This window comes from Rattus rattus, chromosome 2 (genome assembly GCF_011064425.1).
Source record: "Rattus rattus isolate New Zealand chromosome 2, Rrattus_CSIRO_v1, whole genome shotgun sequence".
NCBI lineage: Eukaryota > Metazoa > Chordata > Mammalia > Rodentia > Muridae > Rattus > Rattus rattus.
Genome location: NC_046155.1, coordinates 195,849,177 through 195,871,416, shown reverse-complemented (window position 1 = coordinate 195,871,416; position 22,240 = coordinate 195,849,177). Strand labels below are relative to the sequence as shown.

Here is a 22,240-nt window from a genome sequence, read left to right as displayed (position 1 = left end):
ATGCCTGCCATCGGAGCAGGGCTATGGAGCAGGACGTCCAAGCCCCTTGACATATATCACGATTATTATGCTTTTGAGGAGTTAGACATATTGCCTGGCCAGGTTTTAGTCTTGTGCTGTCCTGGAATGTTTACTCTGCAATTGAATACTAAAGTGTGTAACTTCCCTCTTGGTTTCAACAGGGGCTCACAGAGCTGCCTTTGAGTCTCAGAATCCTTTGAACTTCCCAACAGCATTGGAGCTGCTGTGGTGAGGGCTGGCACAGATGCCTTGTGTATTATAAGGTGGAAGCGAGCCTGAGGAAGACAGGGATGGAATGCTGCGGTAAGATTCTGCAGTGTCCCCCGGGGCTTATGTTCCTAGTACTCGTGCCCTGGCTTCTGCTGCTGCTTTGAGGAACTGTGGGAGCTTTAGGAGGTGGGACCCGGCTGGCAGGCGGGTCATGAGGCGTAAGGTTTTGAGGAAGACAGTCCAGCTCCCGGTTCCAGCAGCTGCTTTCTGGTCTATCTGCATGTAAACAACTCCCACCTCAGGCTCCTCATGCCACAGTCTGAGCCTCCCTGCCACGCTTTTCTCACACGATGAACTGAAACTCTGACCCAAATAAACTTTCCTCTCTAAAGTTGTTTCTGTCAGGTTTGTTGGTCACGTGACATGAAGTGGCCAATGTACTCAGGCTCCATTAGCAACCAAGAGGTAACACGATGGCCCAGCAGAACTGGAGAGCCAGAGCTGTTTGCCTTTCTATTTCCGTTAAAATAATAAAGCAAAGACAGAAAAAAAAAATGTGTTTCTTTCTATCCCTGCTTCCCCAGATACCGATGGGTCCTAGTGAATAGTCTGCTTAGTGCCTTGTTCAACCATCGTCAGGAAAGCTTCCTCCTGCAGCAGACGGTAGCATAAAGAGACCCACAGCCAGGCACTGATTACAGAGAGTAAGGGACCCTGGAACACTTAGCACTAAACGGGACGTCTACAAAATGCCTCCCCTCAGAGATCAGGGAACCCTGTAGAAGAGGAAGCAGAAAGAGCATAAGAGCCAGAGGGATGGAGGACACCAAAAGACAAGGCCCTCTAACCCAACGTGATGGACAGAGACTGAGGCGGCAAGCCCAGGGCCTGCACGAGTCTGCACCAGTTCCTCTGCATATATATGATGGCTTCCACTTTGGTGTTTTTATGGGATCCCTGAGTGTACAAACGAGTGGCTCTCTGATCCTCTGCCTTCTCTGGGCTCTTTTCCTTCTGTTGGTTTGTCTTGTCTGACTTCAATGAGATAATTTTTTATTAATCTTACACTTAATTTTTTTATCTTTTAAATGAATGGAAGGGAGGGAAGGAGAGAGGGAAGAAGGAAGGAATAGGGGTTGGAGAGATGGCTCAGTGATTAAGAGCACTGTCTGCTCTTCCAGAGAGTTCAATTCCCAGCAACCTCATGGTGGCTCACAACCATCTATTCTAGGAACTGATAACCTCTTCTGGCATGCAGGTGTACATACAGATAGAGCACTCCTACATAAAATAAGTAAGTGAGAGAGAGAGAGACAGACAGAGAGAGAGAGAGACAGAGAGAGAGAGAGAGAGAGAGAGAGAGAGAGAGAGAGAGAGAGAGAAACTCAGACACTAGGGTATAGGTTAGCAACTAAACTGTCACTTCTACCTGCTGGGAAATAGAAAATCAGTTTTCTTCAACTGGATGAGGCTCAATACATCAGCCTCTGCAGAACAGGCCTGACATCCGGGAATAGTTGACTAGCACATAACAGACTCTACAGTTCTTCTACGTGTGCCTTTTATTTCATTACAGTTTGGCGTTGTTTTATTTTTTCTTTTTTGAGTATGGTTTTAATTTGTTTTCTTGGGGATTGTTTTTTGAGAAACAATTTAAACCTGGGTGGGTGGGAAGCAAGAGAGGATCTGGAAGGTCATGGGTGAGAGGAAGGGTGTGGTCAAAATATATTTAAATTGAAAAACTGTTTAAAATTATACACACACACACATAATTTTAAAAACCCTTCATTTAAGGGAAAAAGCCAATATATAATGACTCTAACGATCAGAGTTTCTGTTCTAGAAGTAGAAAATGCTTTAAAGTCAAGTGCTTCAGACTAAGAAGAAAACACGGCCTCATGAAAGAATGCTCAGAGGTGTGCCTGAGCCAGCAAACACTGTCATTAAAACCAAGGGGAGTTCTTAAGGAAAGACTCCTGTCTCCCAGCACTGCTGAACAAACTCTTTTCACCCTCATGTATCTCCCTGCCAGTGTATCCCTTGCTCACGTCTGAGAAATATCCTGTTTCATATACTGCAAATGTCTACTTACAAAATTGGCAAATTCATGGACTAGGGACTCTCAGGGACTGAGAATGGCAGAATTAGCCATGAAGGCCACCAGGTACAGAATTTTTATAGGGTATGGAAAGTCCTGTGATTAGACTGTGGTGGCTAACGTAGAATTCTGAAGGTTAAAACCATCAAGATTTATATCTCCAGAGTGTGAGGGCTCCATCCCAGCAACTTTACTATTTTACTTCCTAAGCAGCCGCATGCAGAGAGGCATCATTGCTCTAAAGCTGTCAGCCAGTTCCTATAAGCCCAATCCCTGCACTCCACCTCTCCCTATAGGAAAGAGAACAGTCTAGATCCACACGCAGGGAGTGGCAAGAAATAGCATCTTAAATCTAAACAAGGCCAGCCCTGCCACCTGCTGACTACTGCAAAGAAGACTTTTCTCTATACACCAAGAGCTTCGGAAACCACAGACTGGCATCTTGTCCTTGGTCGTGTTGGTACAAAGTGCACAGCTGACAAGAGCCCCCCAGGAGACCGTAGGAGCCACTCACTCAGAAGGTTAGGCCTCTGCAGCTTGTTCTGCTCTTTCTCTCTCAGCCTGAAGCCCATCTTCCTCTGCCCCCCCCTTGTTCTGTTACAACATTACAAAAGCAATGCAGCGTTTCCACCCACTGTTGAGAATCCCAGCCTGTCTCGAAAAATGGGTAAAAGTTTTGTTTTCATTTTTGAGAGGGTCTTGCTATGTAAACCTGGACAGCCTCAAACTCACTGAGTAAGCCAGACTGGCCTCAGACTCAGAGATCTGCCAGTCCTTGTCCCGAAAGTGCTGGGACACGCAACTGTGCCCAGCAGATAAAAACATTTTAAAATGTTTCCTTCAAGAGTAGTGTGATAAGTAGCTGATTACAGGGCAAATTAAAAACAGTTTTTGGACATTATGCCTTAATAATTTAAAGAGGATTTGTTTGTTCATTAAAAATCAAGTTTAAAAAAAAAAGTCACGTAATTAAGGTGTTTAATAGATGTTTTGCTTAAAAAGTGGATCCTTTGTGTCCAGAGCCTTTGAAAAAGCCAGGATGCTGACTTGATTCACAACTGCTACAAAGGAAGGTACTTTTCCATTCTAGAAACAAGCTGTATTTCGGGACCCTTCTGTGGGCATGAGTTTCTGTTGACAGGCTGCGCCTCTGAAGAACTAAGTGGGGTCTCCAGTCAGAAATGTCAACTTCCGGGAATAAAGCATGGGTGGTCTGGGTCTACTAACACCATTCCGCACTTTGGGTTTGCGTACATGAAACATACCTTTCTTCCCATGACCTCGAGGTTTAGCAAAAGGGTCCACAATCCCCATCCAGTTCCCATCTGCAGGCATGGACAGAGGCCGGGGTTTGCCTTCAGAGACCAGACAATGAAGCAAGGTGAGTAACATTATCAACTTTAGACAGTGTATACACACACACACACACACACACACACACACACACACACACACACACACACACACACACAGAGTCATACCCACTTAAATAGAATCGACAAGCAGTGACACATTTTAAAGCCCCACACTGACACTGAAAGCAATCATGATAGAGGCATGCTGGGCTTGAGTCTGAGTCTCTAATGCCTGTAACGTGAGCTCACCCAGCTGGGCCTTGATGCCAGGCAGAGCGACAGCTCAACAAGGCTTTGCTTTAGCCACATGAAGAAGTGGCCCACACTTAGATTTCTTTGAGGTTGATGCTTTCCTCAAATCACCTTCAGAGACTGCCAAGTTCATGCCAGAGCCCCAAATAAAGAAGGGGTGGGGAAAGGAGTAAGAAGGGCCAGCAGGGCGTGATGTGCGCGGAGAACGTACCATAGGACGGCGTCTTCCCTCTCATTTTTATGGGCAGAATATTGGTCCCCACCGAGTACCCGGGCAGCTGATCAGAGTCTGTGATGGTGAATCTGCGTCTCTGGCTCTCCTGGTCCAGGAAGGAGTTAGGGGATTCGGAACCCTTGCGCCCAGACAGTGGCTGTTTACTCTTAGTGTGTCCTCTGTAGCTGAAACTCACATTCTCATCCCTGGAAGACAGCGTGTGGTGATCAGGGTGTTCACAGAGTGGCTCTTTCTGAAGAGCGAATAGGAGCTCGGCTACCATGGGCACACGGCTCCTTCCCACTGGGGAAGAAGCACTACTTTGTAAGTAGCCCCTTCAAGTACACACAGACGCCCCTGCTGAAGAACAAGTGCCATGAACCCGTTAAGTCTGGTAAAACATGGCCTTCTGGTCACGTATGTCTACACAGAACAAATACACCCTGGAAACATGGCTCTTGCTTTCCCCACTCTGCGCTGCAGGTGAATCTCCATGACAAGAGTCCGCAGCTGAGGAGTGAGCTGCAGTGCCATTCTCCTCAAGCAAGCGTAGGCTCGCCGCCTGAATACAGCGGTGGCTCTTGACATGTATGAAGGCTGTTAGACTTGGGAATTCTTTCAACGCTGTAAAGGGTGCTTCCCGGAAAGCAGAGGAGAGAGACTATTTCTGAACTCAATAAAAAGCTAAGTCGGATCAGCAACTCCATCCTAATCTTACCTAAACTTCGATAGACGGTGGACCTCAGTTTTTACTGAGCCCAGGTTTACCACGTGAACAGTTCTTTCTTTGCATTTGGTAGGCTTTGTGAGGCAATCGGTAGAAGCCAAGTAGGCAGGATACAGAAGAAGCTAAGCTGGGCAGCGAAGCCTGTAAGAGCATCCCCCGGAGAGCCTGCTGCCCTATCCTCATGCCCTCAGCCTCTCAGGCTCTGTCTCCTACAGTTTGAACTCACCCCATAACCTTCTCAACTCGCAAGCTCTGTGACTCCTGTCTCAATCCCTTGGCATTTCTCATACCTCAGAGAAGGTGTTCACTGGTGGCCTCTGTGTGCATGTACAACCATATGTCTCCCCCAAAGGGAGTCCCAGCCCCCTTCCTTCCCACGCATATAGCACCCTTCTTATCGATACACACTCAATGACACTCTCACTGAAACCCAGGGAACACGAGGGGTTGGGAGCTCCAGCCCCGCAGTTCCTGACACAATGACCCTTGGCCTGTAAGGTCCTAGGGTCCCCATGCAAATCGACAACATCCCCTGCAGCTTTAATCCGGTCTGAACTTGTGCCATAGGATCCCGTGAATCAGGGACGAGGCCCACTTGTTAAAGATGCCTCTGATCACCGCACAAGAGGTAAATCTCTACACACCGTCATTTATTCTGGGTAAGCCAAGGGAAACCACAGGGCAGCTACTATCCCTAGCACATGTCCATATGAGCTAGCCTAGAGCACACATCTCAATTACTACTGTCTCCCTGTGACCGCTCTGCTACATCACATCACAGGTAAGACACAAACCAAGAATTGATAACACAAGCACACACGCGCCTTGCTCACACACATTTCAGTTCCTATCACCTCACAACTTTTCAGAGTGCCGTGTGTGTGCATCTTGGTATATATGTGTATGTGGGTCTGTGTGTATGTGTAGATGTTTATGTGTATATGTAAGTATATACATTTGTGCATGTATGTGTTTTACGTATCTGTATGTGTAGGTGGGTGTATGCGTGTATATGTATATGTGTCTCTGTGTATATGTATGATGTGTGACTGTGCATCTGTGTATGTGTGTGTACATATGCATGTATGCCTGTGTTTATATATCTATATATGTTTGTGTCGAGTGTGCACATATGTATGTCTTTCTTGGTAAAATCAGGATACAATTTTAATGACTCTCACACAAACACTCTTAGTGTCTTCTCTACAAATGGGTTTATCATGGAGCTGAGGATCTTAAGCTACAGGGATCCCTAGGCAGCCCCATCCAAGGGCCCAAAAGCACAGACTTCTTTAAACTTTTCACAAGTGAGATATGTTGGCACTCTTTTTTAAAGGGCACCTCACCATCAAATGTACAACTTTCAAGCCCCAGGAAGTGAGACCCCCGCCCTGGTTCAACCTCTCCCCACACAGTGGCTAGCAGTCCACTCTATGAAAAGGCAGCTAACATACCGGGGAGAGTAGGGAACCGCAGGTGGGGGAGGAATGTATAGGTCCAGGATGGCTGGCTTCTCCTTCTTCAGGGAGGCATCCATGGTGCTCTCTGGGGACTGGGTTGTGGTGGGCGGGGGTGAGGTCTGCAACGAGAGCCACACACAGAGTGGAAAGGCAGAGGTCAACCTGGAGATTATTCCTGATGTAACTGTCCCCCACCCCACACAGGGCAGGGCAGAGTACAAGCAGATGTTGCGCTGAGAATACTAACAGTGCTCAGCGCCCGTGTTCCCATGAAGCACTCGGCTCACAGAGGACTCAGAAGCCACAGCTTTTAACTCTCGCTTTAGGAAAACCACTTAAAACCCCCTGCCTCAGTTTCCTCCTCTGTAAAACCGACATCCTACAGGCTGAGAAAAGCACTCAGCCATGTCCTGCTGGTTAGGAGTGTGGCCTTGGGGCTGTGGGTGTGATCCTGGCCAGCCTTCAGATTAGCTGTGTATTGCCGGGGCAGCTCGTTCAAATCCTGTGCGTCATCGGTATGACGGGGATCGATGGGGACAAGATCATCATCCAGCTGGGCAGCTGTGGTAACCGCAATAACACACATGAAGGGCATGTGACATGCTTGCCACACAGTAAACACACAACTCTGTTGAATTTAGCAGTGGGTGCCCATAGTACAAACACTCATGTATAAATTAACTTTAAAAATTAAATCCTTTAACTTTAATTACATTACTGACCTCAAGGAACTTACATTTTTATTAAATATTTAATATTTATATGTGACCATGTTTGGGTCCAATCCATAACCATCCTCCTTCTTTTCCTCTCAAATTCTTGTTCTCTCCTTCTCTCCCCCTCCCCATCATCAGGCCTCTAACTTATGGCCACTTAGTACTGCAAGAATGAATGGGTGCAGGACCATCTGCTGCAGCTTGGGTAGCCTGTCAGGGCCCACATCCCTGAGGAAAACGGAGTCCCTCTCCCAGCAGTCATCCGTTAGTTGCCAGGGGCTCCTCAGAGGGGTAAGACTTCATGAGCTGGGTGGTCCTTGCTGGGATTTTGTCTGGCTTGTGTAAGTCTTGCACATGCATAAAGGACTCACACTCTAAAATCCCCTATGAGCCCTTCTACAATGGTTTCCTCTACAATTAACAATGACGCTGACCAGCCAGTTCCAGCTAGGAGAGGACCAGCCGGGTCCTCACAGTTAGTATGGGAACCACCCGTGAAGGCCAGCAAGTCCATGCTAGACACTGGCAGGGAAAAGTACTTCCTTTTGACTTTAGGTTATGATGGATACACTGGAAGTGAGTGGGGACAGAACTATGGTCACCAAGAGAGTCGTCAAAGTGACAGCTACACTCAGAGGGATACAAAGGCACAGAGGCATGGGCTCTGTCTATCTTCTAAGATAATCTCCAAACCCTAGCCTAACTCAGTTCAGTATGGAATTCATTGATATCCAATAAATCAGTATGTGAAAACAGAGGGCCAAAATCCAGATCCGAGGAGCACTCCCGTAAGACGTCCCGCCATCCCCAAACTCCAACATCAAGAATGACTTCTGTTTAGGAAAACCCTCATCTGTCAGGATGCAGCCTAGAAAACAGAATGGTGGCCATCTCTCAGGGAAAGGACACGCTAAGGGTACTGAGGAGGAGGAAATGACGCCCTCCCCGGACTGTTCAGCACCGAGGCACAATGAGCACTAAAGACTGAGGCAGGAAACATGGCCTCTATGTATACTTAACTTTCCCTGGGATCGAGACACATCCACAGGCATTTTCCTTTTGCCAAGTCAAATTCTGTCCTGCTGACTGTGCATGCGCGCTCGCTCGCGCTCTCTCTCTCTCTCTCTCTCTCTCTCTCTCTCTCTCTCTCTCTCTCTGTTCATGATGGCTCCTTGGCTTTCTCGCCTTTGTCAAGTTTACTACCACATGTGACATCTGCTTCTCCCCCCACCTACCTCCCATCCTGCTTGCCCCGGGGCCATCTCTAATACTCAGCGGCAATGACTATGAAAGCGAGGCTTGGGAGACAATTTCACGCAACTCACAGACAACACGTGGCAGAGCTGGCATGTGAACCCAGGCGGTGCTGCTTGTGGACTCATGCAGGGCCTCATCTCCAAGGCCCTGCAAATCATTCATTGGTCATCACGAAGTCATCGCCTCACATCTGCACATTCACGGCTGCCCCCTACATGGTGCTTGTTGGGCCTACATGTAAGCACGAGCTGGACTCTGCCCCCTCAAAACTCCTATGTTGGCGTCCTGTGACCTTGCCCCAGTACCTCTGAACGCCGACTGTATCTGCATGCCAAGATCGAGTTGAAATGAGGACATTAGGATGTACTCAATCCAACCTCATCTGTGTAACGCAAAGACTGAGGGAGGATCACGGGAAGACAGAGAGAAAAGGTGGCTATTTCCAAGCCAGAGAGCCAGGCCTCAGCAGGGCCCAACCCTATAGATACCTTGACCTTGAACCTCAACCACTCAGCCTATAGATATTTGTTATGGCAACCCTAGCAACGTAACACAGATAACAGCATAAAACTAGGTGTCAGCCTGCCACCTGAGGGTGAAGTCCATGCCCTCTGCCTGACGCCCTATCTTTGCTACTGCGTTAGCTCAACTGCACCTACCACCTTCCGCTCCAGAGAGTTTGAGGGGACTGTGAAGGCAACTCAGGGTCCCCATACTGAGATCTCAATCTTCTGAGCCAAAACCCAAGAGGCATCCCTTCCACAGAGCATGGTCTCCAGTAAACAAGGCCATGTCTTCCAAGAGGGCCATCTGGCCTACAGCTGCCTGATTCCACAGGACCCTCTGTCCTGTAGAGCGGCCAAGGCTGGACCTGTCCTTTCTTCATGTGCCTTCCTCCTCCCCTTGTAGCATCTACCTTTAAAGCTCACTTGGAAGAAATCACAACTCTGAGAACTGACCTAAGACAACTTCTGCCTGCAGGCCATGCACCCGTGCTGTGGGGGTGCATGGATTTCAAGAGTGAGACCCATCCTCATCTGCAGGTGCCACTTACATCCCAGCTGAAGGTGCCTGTCCCCGTCAGCATGAAGGGCCTCATCTCTGCCGTCCCTGACATGCTCTCTCTCATGGCTCTCTAGTGTCTGGTCTCAGGATGGCAGTAGCTAACACAGGTATACTTGAAAACTGCTGAGAGAGGAGACTAAAATATCTTCACCATGAACCCAGGCATGTGGGGTCATGCATGTGTCAATGACAATACACGCAGATCTTAAAATGCCGCACTGAACATGTAGTTTATGCACCAATTCATTCTTTTCACATTTGATTTCATGTACATGTCTGTTCTTCTGCATGCGTGATTTTGCACCACATGCATGCAGTGACTGTGGAGGCCAGAAAAAAAGTGGAGTTACAGAAGGTGTGAGCTGCTGTGGGGGTGCTGGGAATGGAGCCTGAGTCCTCTGCGAGAGCAGCTGAGCCACCTCTCCCTCGTCTTAGAACGTTAGGTGACGTAGTCATGGGGCCACACGCTCTGGCCTCTACTTGGCGCTGCTGAGTCCACTCAGGATCTACACCTGTGGCTACAGCTGCAGCACTGTGTGTCACAAAACGCTCAGATGCACAGCTTGGAAGTCCTGCACCCCCTACATGAAGGTGCAAGATAAAAGTCACAGGCAGCTCTACAAACGAAGTGCACTCTAGGTTTAAGGACCTTTTAGAGACAAGGTCTTTGTAGTCCTGGCAACCTGTAACTCACTTTGTGAACCAGGTTGAGCATGAACTCACAGGGATACACCTGCTAGGGTGTCAAGGGCATACATCACCACATTTGGCTTGAGGACCTTTTCTAAAAACAAACCCAAAAGTTTACAGTGTTGCTAAGCAGACGAAACAGTGGCTGAAAGGGGTTTGCTGAGGGTCGGGAGGTACCTCTGGGCCAAGACACAAAGACCTCTGTGATACTTACAGGGGCTTTAAGTAAGAAAACTCACCAGCTGTTGGTCTGCCTTTTATATACCACCATGGGCTGGAGATTCTGAACTGTGCTAAGCCACAGTGTGCAGCCACTTCCCAGCACCAAAGAACTAAACTCCCTAACCCAGCTGACCCTCAGCCAAGCAGCATGGGGGCTCTAGCATCAGGTCCAGGCTGTGTCCTGCACTGAGTGCCACCTGCTATCGCCCCACGGCTGAAACATTCTTCCTAAGAGTCAGAAAGCAAACAAAACACACAAAGGTTGGGATACTCTTAAAAGTTGTAAGAATTTGCCCCGACATTACACAGGAAGTAACGGTTGCTGGGGAGAGACACACTCGAAGGGTGAACGAAACCGCTAGTGAGTCACACCAGGAATGCTAAGGATGCAGCTCTGGTGAGCTGTCACTCATGCTGGGGTGGGCTTTCCAGTGATGGGGCAGCCTCTGAGCCACCATGCTCCTGTAAGGAGCCCCGATAAACCGACTATCTCACTCAGCTAGACTTGGATGGAATGATTTCGTTGGTGAGCCACGGATGCCCTACCGGGGACAAATGGACACTTGTTCGTGTCTCCTTAGGAAAAGCCACAGAACTTTGCTGAAAACAAGTGACAAGACATAAGGCGAGCCCTTCTGCCTGTGGCGTTCACTGTGGCGGCACCTGGAACATAGCTGGTAAAATGGAGGAACTGAACTGAACTTTAATTATTTAAAGAGTCACATACGGTGAGTGGCTGCCACACTGTTCAGCAAAGACCCGGAGTTTAGGTTTGCATGCAAGCAGGACTGGGGAGTGATGGCTGGCAAACCAGCTCCTAAAACCAGTTACCTTCAGTTTCAATCCCTTTTCTTAAAGACCTCTGCCACAACCCAGTCTAGGTGAAGGTCTACAATGGTCACAGATACCTGCACGAGGGGTGGCTTCCACCTCAGGTTCTTCAGCGGGGCCGGAGTGAAGCTGAATGAGCCCGTAGGCCTCTTCTTCAGCAGCAGCACCACGCCTGTGGGATTCTCTCTCAACTTCTTCACCAGATTCTTCAACTGCCACCCGACCTTGAAAGAGGGAAAGGAAACGGAGGAGGGAGGCGTGGTCACAGCCATGAAAGTCTAACCAGTGAACTTATCTTATGGAAATTCAAGTCATGAGCAAATATGTGTAGCTAAGCACTGCTTCGAACAGTGACAACGGGTTGGGAAAATTGTATTGTTTTCTTTTTAATATGGAGGTCGTAGAGATGGCTCAGCCATTAAGAGCATCAGCTGCTCTTGCAAAGGGTTGGGAGCTTGATTCCTAAGCCCCATGTTGGGTGATTGACGACTGCCTGTAGCTACAGCTCTAGGACATGATGCCATATTCTGGCACACATCTGCACATATGCACACACGCATGCACACACGCACGCACACATTTCCTGAGAGGAAAATCATATCCCAGTAAACGAACTCACCACTGTTTGCCGATTGACTTGAATGACCTCGTCACCAGCATGAATCTTTTGAGATCTGTCTGCAGGAGACTGCATAAAAACAAAGAGACCTGGCTTAGGTGTTTAGTCCTCTCTTTCTGCCTTTATTTCTTTCTTCTGTACAAGAACTAGCAACAGAAATAAAGCTTCCTCAAGAAAAAGCAAAAGCAACGTATTAAAGTAGCCCATGGTGGGGTTGGGGATTTAGCTCAGTGGTAGAGCGCTTGCCCAGGAAGCGCAAGGCCCTGGGTTCGGTTCCCAGCTCCGAAAAAAAAAGAACAAAAAAAAAAATAAATAAATAAATAAATAAATAAAGTAGCCCATGGGCCTTGGCGTGTGGCTCTTGTCTAATCTATTATGATGTTGGTTACCGTGCATAGCCTCTCCACTAACATCTGAGTTCATCTAAATATGAAGTACGTGGGCATACTGAAACAGTCAGCTGACAAAAGGCACGCGTCCACCTATAACAGTAAATAATAGCTGGGAAACCTTACACATCTCCCCTTCAGCATTCACCCAGCAGGACTAGGCAAACCATTTAGCTTGTGAAGAGCACTGTAATTCCTACAAACAAATCATTTTTCTATCTTGTTTTACATATCACCATGATCCTATTAAAATAAGAAGCTAACAGAGATGTTACTTCTTTAAAGAAAGACTCCTTTTGATCATCAGGTTATATTCAAAACGGGTATGGCTTTAGTAAGAAGAGAATCTATGGTTGGGAAGATGGCTCAGTAGCTAAGCAGGAATGGGCTTTAAGGTGCCCAAGGCTGCACGTAGCAAGAGCATGTGTGTGTGTGTGTGCTCTGTATTCCTATAGTAACACAAATGGCAGACACAGGAATCTGGAAGTATCCAGGCCAGCTAACCTAGGTACTCAGTGCAAATGACAGAGCCCGTCTCAAGGTTGAAGGCAAACCCAAGGTTGTCCTCTGACCAGCACACACACACACACACACACACACACACACACACACACACACACACACGCACTCACACACACACAGTGGCATACGCACACCCATGGCAATATACACAATGCATCCACAATCACACTGGTGATCATACACACAAATGAAAACACACTGACCCACAACATTATACACACACACAATGCATCGCATACACACCATGATGCAGAACGATCTTTAAAAAGAGAGGAATGTAGGGCTGGAGAGATGTTCCTGTAGCCAGGAGCACTGGCTCCTGAGGACCTAGGTTCAAGTCCCACATGGCCTCCCACAACTGCCTATGACTCCATTCTGGAGAATCCGGCACCTTCACACACACAGGCAGGCATGACACCCATGCACATAAAATAAATCTTTTTTTTTTCAAAGCATGCTCTGTCCCTTCTGAAAGCCATTGCTTTACAACAACAAAAAGACCATAAAAGGACACAGGCCACTTGTCAGACGTGGTGCAAGGAGCATTCTTGTTCATTAAGTGAATGAAAACTCTGTTTAAGTCGCGTCACAAGATGAAGGGGAAAGGATGAAACTTTGGTTTCTAATTAGACATTTTCTAGGTCACAATAATTAATTTGGTAACATATGTGAGTGGGCGAAACTTCAAATTTACAGTTATCTGAGGGCAAAATAGCACCTTTGAACGTGGGGGCAGGCAACCTGACTCAAAACACACTTGCTGGATTGTTCTCACTCGGCTGCTGCGACAGGCTCAACAAGGAATTAGCAGGCAGGCGGTGTTAAAGTGCGGAAACGCCTGGTCCATCAGCTGAAAGCTCAGGTAACTGTGCTGGGTATTCTCAAAAACAGCTCATTTGTTACCACAGGAACGAGCTGAGCCTCACCCAGGACTAGCAGCCAACTCAACACAGGGAGGGGACACCAACCAGAGCCTCTTCCTCTTCAGCTGCTTTTAAACTTCAGCTCCTTTCTGCACCAGCGTGTGGACTCCTGAGGTAGGTCTGACCCTGCTGACCCTCATCAGCACCACCCACTAAACCTTGATGAGCGGAGAATTCACTTGGGGCAAGCGTCATTTTATAAAAGATGGCCTAGGAGTCCTTGTTTATAGGCATGCAATCTCAAAACACATGAACTGCTGTCCTCCCCGACCTCCGTTCCGAAGGATGCTCGTGCCTGCATTTCTCAAATGTCCATCAAGTGAGTGTTGGGCAGAACACTGATAAACAGAGAGCCCAACACCAACATTTCCCCCAAGTCAGGAACGCTCGCCTATCTTCACCGTGAGCTGGACTACAGAATGGCAATGCCTGTTGTGGTGTGCCCTCAGAAAGGTGATGGCCTGAAGGACAATGGCCCCATTCTTCTGAAGTACAACCAGTTCCCGCCTCTTCTAAGAGAGGAGGCTGGGGTGCAGAGGGGGCTGTTCAGGCTCTCGAATAAGGTCACTACCTCCAAAAAAGAAGTCAGATAGAGAGCACCACAGAATGATCTGCCTGACCTGACTGCTCTGGTCACTCTAAGAACATGCAGGGCTCTGCTAAGAAGGACCTGCTGGCTTTCTGTCAGCCTGGAGAGTGCAGCAAATGGGTGATCTCAGACTAGCACTGCTCACCTTCATCCAGAGACTCTAAGGGAAATTACAACTACCTCCCCTGACACTTGAAGGGCTGGCCTGGGGCTGCCCACGGATCCTGAGCATACCCTTGAGAAGTAAGATCATAACTATTTCTCAGCTACATCCTTAGCCCGGGGTCTAGCATATTCCAGGCCCTCAGCGAATGCATGTTGAAAAACTAAAGTGATGGATAATATTTGAATGGGCTGCCGATGGAATTAAATGAGCTTTTTTGCATTTTCCTTAATCTTTAACTTGATGGTAGCCACTTCCATGCTAAGGTGGCTTCCATTTAGTTCTGGGTGGGAACACCGGAACAGCCTATACACAGATAAGCCATAGGTTTATGATTCTGGTAGGAATTTGGGGAGGAAATAACATTCATTATTCATATCTGACATTTCATTTGATTCAGAGGCAGCACTGTTTTGTCTCCCATCGAACTCTCGTCTTTAAACAGAAACGGGACAAGGAGGGAGAGCAACCTTGCCTTCAGCATACCACACATTTGTCAAAGAGTAAATGGGCTTCAAGAAGACCTGAGAGTCTGGAACTGCCCAAAGTCTGGTCAAGCCGACCAACATAGTCACCGAAGTACAAGATCGTACAGCGCCATCCTTTAAAGACTCAAATGGTTACCATCCTTCTGAATCCCTCTAACCCTAACACAATGTGTGAAGTAGGACCTGAGTCTGTTCCTGTCATGGTTGTGGGGGCCTACGCCAACAGGAAGTGAAGACAAATTATAACAAAGGATGATGTTTGTTCCTTTGAAAGTATGCCCAGACGAAAATCCTTTAAAGTTCCCCATACCATTATTACCCACGGGGTGAAACGGTAGAGAAATTCCGAGTGATGGCTAGCGATGGCTCAGCGGTTACAGACACTTACTATCCTTGCAGTGGACATGGGTTTGGTTCCCAGCACCCCTATCAGGTGGCTCACAACCTCCTACAACTCCAGTTCCAAGGGATTTGACTCCCTCTGCCGTCTGCTGTCACCTGGACTCTTAAGGCGCAAATACATTCACAAAATAATTTAGCTTATTGAATAATTAATTTAAAAATTATTTTATCTCCAACAGGGAATACTTAAAGGCACACCATCTCCCACCTAATTGTCTATCAGAACTACAAGACTGATTTAGGATTTACTCAAGCAATGCCATTTTCTTACTATAAAACTCAAGAGCTTGTAGCAAGCACTCATCAAAGCTCATGTCGCACTCGATCAAAAGGACTAACGTGAAACTTGATATTAGACACACATTTTCACCACTCTCAGCAGATGGGAGAAAAGAGGCTGACAAATTTCTCCCTATATTTTGGAATTATGTCCTCCTCCCTTGATCAAAAAGCCTCCGACACATGTCTCTTACACAAGGACACATGTTTCTTACACAAGGATAGATGTCTTTTTTACACAAGGACACATGTCTCTTTTACACAAGGACACACGTTTCTTTTACACGAGCACAGGAGAGCTACTGAGATGCTCCTGCTTCATGCCTATGTCCCAACCCACAGTTCAAGTTGCAAGACAAATACATTTACCTAGCTCTATCTGTTTTTCACATTCACACTGTTTGAGAGGGTAACGAGGGAGCCCAGGGTTGGGGAGATGGCACACTGGGTAAAGTGCCTGCTGTGCACAGCCGGGACCTAACTTCAGATCTCCAGCACCCAGGTACAAAGCTAGGCGCGGTGGCTCACTCCTTTAACCCTAGAGCGATCCAGGCAGAAACAGGAGAACTCCTGGGTGTTGCTGGCCAGCCCATCTAGCCAATCAGTGAGCTCCAGGTTCAAGGAAACATCTGATCTCAAGAGATAAGGTCGAGAGCAACTGAGGAAAACACTCTCACGGTTGATGTCTCTCCTCCACACAAATGCATACCCATACACATGAGCACACATGCAAACACGTACAGAAACATGCACTACCCACACTGCACACTGTACATGCGGCCACCAAACCCAGTTCTTCTGAGTGACTCATGAAAACAAAGATCATTATTTTTATACTTTCAGGTTCCCACCTCTATGGTGCCAAAGGAATAATTAGCACAAGAATGGAGGGGGGAAAAAAAAACAGAAAAGAAAAGAAACTTGACTGGGCAAGTGAACCAGAACAATAAAGGGCAATTTAAATAATAATAATAATAATAATAAACTGACAACAGCTGGTTCGAAGCAGCAGCCAATCCGCTGATGGGATAAACACAATCGGCCACCATCAGCTCTCGCACCAGATAACATGGAGATAACATCATGCACAGGTTTAACCTCAGAGTTCAGAGCTGTGTCAAGTGTGTCTCAGCACACAGGGCTTTCACACTCACGGATGCACACTTACATTTTCTGTGGTTCCAGTAATCACATGCAGTCCATCATAGGTTGACTTGATGTACATGCCCTAGGGAGAAGCAGAACATGGAACTCTTTACTCCAACGTTCACAGGAGCTGCACTGAGACGTGAACTTTCAAAGCACTGAGTACTATGTACTTGTGTAGGCTTCCAGAACACCGGAAACTCCATCCAAAGCGCAGGAGGGAGGGAGGAGGGGAGGGAGGGAGGGAGGGAGGGAGGAGGGAGGAGGACATTTGAATACCAGTAGACAAGATCAGATAGGTGACTCTTTGATGTTATAATGTGTGTGCTGGGCACACAGAATTCTGCCACAGCTCTAGGATGGAGACATTTTCTCAGACCTGCTCAGGGAGCCAGGCATTAGGAACAAGGGCTATTCTTCTCTGACCGTCGCTTTTTCCCAGAGAAACAATGCAGTTGGTTCCATCGGGTATCGGTGGTACTCTTGGGACGATTTATTAGAGCCTATTGTAATGTAAAATGGGCTTGCAGATGAAGCGTGTGAACGGACAACACAGCAATCGGCCACTGGCATTGCTCTGTGCTAGGGAAGGCCGGAGGATGGGAGAATATGCTTTCCTGAGAGACACCTTTAAGCAAACTCGGATAATACCGTGTTATCAGACAAATACTTCACGGTTCGACGGCCCAAATATAAATGTCCCAACTGAACTATTACAAGATGAGGGGAGACAAAGAAGGGGAGCAGGGAGGGTAAAACAGCAGTTTTACCCAACATCTATTCTGAATGTGTACTGCTCTGTAACCTACACCCCTCAATGTTCCCACCATTCCCCCCAGCCTTCAATCTGCACTCAGTGTGCTTCCGCCCTAAGAACTACACATCCCTCCCCCAGCCACCGCTGAGATGGATCTATAGTAGGAAAGGGCAATTCTGTCTGATCCCACTCAGGGCAGGGATCTGATTCAATCCTTGGCTTCAAACTCCTGGTTTAGACTTAAACTATGCTAACCCGTCCTTTACTATGAAAGCCAAGTAACATGGTGCACTTCTACCCACTAAGAATGTAGGCTTGTTGAAAGGGATGTTTTTCCTTTCCTATTTAAGAGACTGCCTTAAAATTCCCTGCAACAATGTATACATCCCTGACTCTGCCTCCCCCTTCATATCCATCACTAACAGCAACAGCAGCAGCAGCAGCAGCAGCAGCAGCAGCAGCAGCAGCAGCAGCAGCAGCTACAACCACTCCTTGTGCAAGCCCCGTGCTCTCAGCACTGGGCACCGGGCATCAGCATCTGCAGTCATCCATTCAGCAGGCCTGTCTATGAGAAAGCCCACTGGAAGCTCTCTCCGAGGCTCTAAGCTGGTCAGTGACCTCATGGCTTTCTGTAGCTCTGCAAATTAATCGCCCGGGATTCCTGCTGCCTATGAGAAGGACCTGCATGCATCCCAAGGGCTTGCTATTCTATACCCTACGAGAGGAGGAGGAGGAGGAAAATTTTTGAAATTTTCCTAGGAGTCACTTCCTTCCACCAGCCTCTCCTCACACCCATCCTAAGTGCTGACAGAGACTTCCAGAATAGATGTTTTGTTCCCACGGACCATCTATCCTTTGTGGAAATGTTTTATATTTCCTTGCATTGCTAAGGCCTTAAAAACAAATCTGTTAAGACCAGAGGGTACAATTTTAAAATTATATTTACTTTTACACTTGAAAGATAACCATCTTAACATTAAGTTTAAGGTAGCAAATCCCTAATGATGTGAAATATAATGTAATATGATATGATATCATATCATACCATATCATATCACTCCACTATTCAGAGCTACAGTGAGAACAGTAAGACACAGCTTAGTGCTTTGGTGAATGCCTGTTTCCTGTACCGGAAACCAAGGAGATGCTTACCAGGCCTTCCCCGGGTCTAACATTCGGTAAGTGAACTTCCTCCAGGCATGCGCACTGGCTCATCACAGGGTCCGTAGTAGAGCGCATCGTTTTGTCACAGATGCCATTCAAGACCTTGACCTGGAATTGAGGAAGTTCAATCATTAGCCAGGTTTATCTCAAGCTCGTTTGTAGAGCAATGCACCCCACGTCTCATCTTTGGCTCTGCCCAGCACTGGCTGGGATAATCCTGCTCAAGGAACGCCTGGCAGTGGGGCTCTATGTCACGGTCTTTGGGAATGTGATACAGTTTCAGCTTTCTAAACAGCATGGCTTTTTACAACCACTGTAAAGCACAGGCCAGGGAGAAGCCCCTGAGGCAATGAGGAAGCCACTGGCCGCCTGACAGGTTATTAATGTAGGGCTCCCTCATGCTGACAAGGGGGAAATATTCTACTCTAAATCAGTTTTGTTGTTGTGTTGTTTGTAATAAACTCCAGGTTTGCGGGGTTTGGGAAGGAAAACAAGCATCAAACATATTGTTTCCAGGCTCCTTCTCTCCAAGCCGGCTTCCCCCATCATTAACGTCTATCTACTTGGTGGTGTATATTTTTACAGCTGATGAACCAATATCTAATCCACCAGTTTCACTAGTACTCATGTTTGTGGTGCTTGTTCTAAAGGTTCTGACAAACATTTAATGTTTTTATCCTTTATTAAAGCATTCGATTGGGTAATTTCATTGCCATCAGCATCTCCCGTGCTCAACCTAATAATCCATTTCCCTCTTCCTTGCCCTGAACTCCTGGCTAGCACTCATCTTCCCACTGTCTCCAGAATATCAACCAGCTGGAATTATGCAGCGTGCAGCTTTTCCTTATTGGTTTATTTCAATTAACGAGATACATTCAAGTTTTCTCTGTATCTTTTTGCGATTTTGATAGCTCATTTCTTATTGTTGAGTAATATTCTATGTTATGGATATGCCATATGTGTTTATCCATTTACCTATAAAAAGACAGCTTGTCTGCCTCCACTCTGGGGCAATTAGAAATAATGCTGCTATAAACATTACATGCAACTCAGGGCAGATTTCTGTTGACATTAAATTTACAGCTCCCTTGAGTAAACGCCCAACAAAGCAACAGGTAGATAATACAGTTAGAATATGCTTAGTTTTGCAACTAACTGACAAACTGTCCTCTGAACGGCTCCAATTCTTCAACCCTCCAAGCATCAAGGGGCCATGGTCCACATGACTGTCAGCATCTGCCGTTGTCAGTGCTGAAGTGTAGCCAGTCTACTGACCATGTAGTGGCGTCTCCTGGCTTCAGTCTGTAATTCCCCGATCACAAATGAACACACTTCATATGCTCTGGGTCTCCTCTGGGTGTTTTCAAAATCCTCTCCTTCCACCTGTGACCTGACACCTCACTGTCTTCAAGGTGAGCTGCACAGAGGAGAGCTTGTGATTGGAACGGAGTCCACTATTTCTTTCTTGTTGATAGACTCTCCATTTGGTTTTCTATCTAAAAACTCCTCTGAAGCCCAGATCACCTAGATTTCCCTATGACGTCTCAGTTGCAATGTTTGACCTTTTTATCGTTTTGGTTCCATGGCCTCAATGACCCCTCGATGTCACACTATGGAGTAACACCGAAACAGGGACAGGAGAATACCGACAGGGAGGGGTCTTCCTACAGAGGCCACCAGAAGTGTGCACGTATTCTCGAAATCAAAGCATCTACCCTTCCAAAATCAAATGACCACAGGCATCCGGAAATTCCAACAGCGACTTTGCTTTCCAAGGGGGGATCCGTAACACGCACCTTCTCACACTCCTCTAGCTCTGTTTAGCTTCCCTATTTATGGAAAACGTATTTATAGCAGTTTCATTGCCAAATTCCTCAACCAAATGGGAGGAGGATTTTTATCAAAAGGGCACAGGCCGCTTGTGTCAAAAGGAGGAAGTGATGATGAATCCTTCCAGAATGTTCTTTACATAGTCATAGGACATGCCTCTCCCCTATCTTAAAGTTCTTGCCAAGGTTTTTCTTTTTAATGGAAAGAGTTCTGCAATGAAGTGCGCACATCATTCTCGCCCTGATTTGCATACTAAGCAGCTGGTGCATAATTGCACCCCGATGAATTTTCCAGAAGGGGAGAAAAATGATAAAATAAAATAAAGCAACGGTAAAAATGAAACAGAAACAGAGAGCTCAGTGCAGCCAATAAGCACAGGAATTTCCATAAACAGGAATATCATTAAGCAATCTTCACTCTTCCATCTAATGAAGATTCAAATCCCAAAGCCAGTGTCTCAAAGTTCATCTTGACATAATTAGCCAGTGCATGTAATTAGTATGATCCCTACGGCCTTTGGAAAATGAGTTGTATTGTAACCTTAAGAAAATAGACTTACCACATTTAAAACTTTATCCTCCATTTCTGCTACGAGGCAATCCTAAAGAAGAAGAAGAAATAATAATTTATGGGGTTACATAGATAATAAAGAAAGAAAAGTAAGTGTAAGAATGAAAAGCCTTTTCAGAATTGGTTTAGCACAACTGGTCACATGCAGAAGAGAGTCTCAACTGGTGTATCTACCACACAACCTACACTCCTTAGACTTGGGGAAAACCAAGAGGTGACAGCCACTGGACCAGGATTCCTGATGCTAAATAATGTCTTCTAGACATGACAGGGAAGCAGCCCCCAGGAATCACAACAATATGGTTGTCTGAATAAGACCTATGTGATGGCACTGTGACAAGACAACCCAGACAGGAGAAATTTCACCCTCCCCAGCTCGGGGGTTGGGGGGAGCTACAGCAATCGGTGGCTGCTGAGAGAGAATACCTGTTTCTTCCAGGGAAAGCCTGCAGTGAAAGCACGTAATTACCTGCAGTACTAAAGAGGTTCAGTAGAGAGTGTGTGTGTGTGTGTGTGTGTGTGTGTGTGTGTGTGTGTATAAATGGGTGTGTATGTGCATGTATAGATGGGTATGTGTATGTATGAATAGATGGGTGTGTGTGTGTGTATAGATGGGTGTGTATGTGCATGTATAGATGGGTATGTGTATGTATGAATAGATGGGTGTGTGTGTGTGTATAGATGGGTGTGTATGTGCATGTATAGATGGGTATGTGTATGTATGAATAGATGGGGGTGTGTGTGTGTGATGTACAGAAGGTTGTGTATGTATGTATAGATAGATGTGGATATATATGTGTGTGTGTGTATAGATGAATGTGGATGTGTGTGCGTATATATAGATGGGTGTGTGTATGTACAGTTGGGTGGGTGTGTATGTATAGACAGATGTGTATGTATGTGTGTGTATGTATATATGTATGTATATATGTATATGTATGTCTGTGTGTATTTATAGATGGATGTGAATGTATTGTATGTGTGTATATATAGATGGGTGTGTGTATGTATAGTTGGGGGAGTGTGTATATAGATGGATGTGGATGTATTGTATGTGTGTATGTATAGATGGGTGTGGGTGTATGTATAGTTGGGGGAGTGTGTATATAGATGGATGTGGATGTGTGTGTGTAGATATGTGTATGTATAGATGGATGTGTCTGTAATAACAAGAACTAAAGAAGAGGTCATTAATTTGAGACAGAGTAAGGGAGACATGGGCAGATGGAGGGATAAAAATGTTGTAAATATAGCAGTAGAGCATAAAATTCTAAGAAATAA

At 46.5% G+C, this 22,240-nt stretch overlaps 1 protein-coding gene across 1 annotated transcript in view; it reads right to left on the bottom strand.

Moving 5' to 3' along the window:
* The window catches only part of Cnksr3 (CNKSR family member 3), a 91,225-nt gene that overhangs the window by 4,408 nt on the left and 64,577 nt on the right, over window positions 1–22,240 (bottom strand). The window contains exons 5-12 of the mRNA XM_032894769.1: window positions 20,949–20,990; window positions 18,548–18,667; window positions 16,661–16,720; window positions 11,738–11,806; window positions 11,196–11,342; window positions 6,332–6,456; window positions 4,148–4,356; window positions 3,595–3,684 (exon numbers count right to left, since the gene is read on the bottom strand). Coding sequence (XP_032750660.1) covers window positions 3,595–3,684; window positions 4,148–4,356; window positions 6,332–6,456; window positions 11,196–11,342; window positions 11,738–11,806; window positions 16,661–16,720; window positions 18,548–18,667; window positions 20,949–20,990 — 862 coding nt within the window. The remainder of the gene's footprint in view (window positions 1–3,594; window positions 3,685–4,147; window positions 4,357–6,331; window positions 6,457–11,195; window positions 11,343–11,737; window positions 11,807–16,660; window positions 16,721–18,547; window positions 18,668–20,948; window positions 20,991–22,240) is intronic.